Source organism: Mus caroli, chromosome 9 (genome assembly GCF_900094665.2).
Source record: "Mus caroli chromosome 9, CAROLI_EIJ_v1.1, whole genome shotgun sequence".
Classification (NCBI taxonomy): Eukaryota; Metazoa; Chordata; class Mammalia; order Rodentia; family Muridae; genus Mus; species Mus caroli.
The window spans coordinates 91393596-91394854 of NC_034578.1; the positions used below are offsets into that span (position 1 = coordinate 91393596).

General features: G+C 44.3%; 1 protein-coding gene across 1 annotated transcript in view; it reads right to left on the reverse strand.

Annotated features, from left to right (window-relative positions):
- Pls1 (plastin 1) overlaps nucleotides 1-1259 on the reverse strand; it is a 29345-nt gene that overhangs the window by 26188 nt on the left and 1898 nt on the right. The window contains exon 2 of the mRNA XM_029481983.1: nucleotides 856-1019. Coding sequence (XP_029337843.1) covers nucleotides 856-1019 — 164 coding nt within the window. The remainder of the gene's footprint in view (nucleotides 1-855; nucleotides 1020-1259) is intronic.

Sequence of the window (1259 nt, forward strand, 5' to 3'; positions counted from 1 at the left end):
TAATTTCTACATGTAACAGTCGAGATGACTCTTTTGGGATCTAATCAGATCACCTCTTCCTAGTTCAGGGACCTCCTGGTGGTCAGGATAAAAAAAAATCCTCCACGGCCCACAAGACCTGATTCCTGCTCCACTGCTCACCCCCTCAGCTCTACCCATACGAACCCTCTTTCTGATTGCTTGAAAGATCCAGCATCTCCAGGACTACAGGGTCTCAGGACACACTGCCACTTCTAATTGCTTCCCACACTATCGGCCCCACCCCCTTTCCTACTTAACTTCTTTCCTCCCAGATGGAGGTGACTTCCCCGAGTCCCCCAGGTCCTCCATTCCCCCCTTCAAGCTCAGCCCCAAGCATCCTAGCCNCTCACGGGGCCTGTGCTGTTCTACCACAGCAGTCACCACAGCTGGCGTTTCTATCTGCTTCTGTGATGCTGCCTTCCCTGCCATNCGGACATGCCACAAATGCAAGGACCACATCTCTTTCTGCTCATCACACTGTTCACAATGCCCAGGGCTCAAATATTTACTTAACAGATAAAGAATGCAAAACCAGAAAATTTACATCTTATTCAATTATACTACTGATCGATAATATTCAACTTAAGTACAGTTATTCTAGGGCCTGAATGATCGTTATCTGAACTTGATTTCCATTCAATATTCTCCTTTGTTGTATGATTTGTGGAAATTGTTTCCACAATAATATGTTATTAACATCATCACCATCANCATTTTGAAAGCGACGTTTTGCCTGCCCTCTGCAGCCAGATCATATCAAACCTAACAAAGGCATTATTGAGAGCCTACTTGGGACAAGATGATTGATAACTAGGAAAGTATTGGACTACTCACCGACACGAACTCCTCAAAACTGATTTTCCCATCTTTGTTGTTGTCTGCAACTACTAATATTTTCTCCACAATCTCGCGCACCTTGTACCCAGGAAGGGGAAGGCTTGCCTCCTTAAATAGGTCCTGCAGTTCATAGTCACTAACATATCCACTGTTGTCAATATCTGTAAAGATACATGGTAAGCTGTCAAATGAAGGAAGGCAAGGCAGAACTCTAAACGCTTGTTTTATAAAGTGGGAGGAGCCTTTCCTCTGGCAGTTCTCAACCTGTGGGTTAATGATGCTTTCANAGGGGACACCGGAGACCATCAGAAAATACAGATGTTTACATTATGATTCATAACAATAGTCAAGTTACAGCTATGAAGTAGAAACAGAAATAATTTCATGGCTGGGGGGGGGGG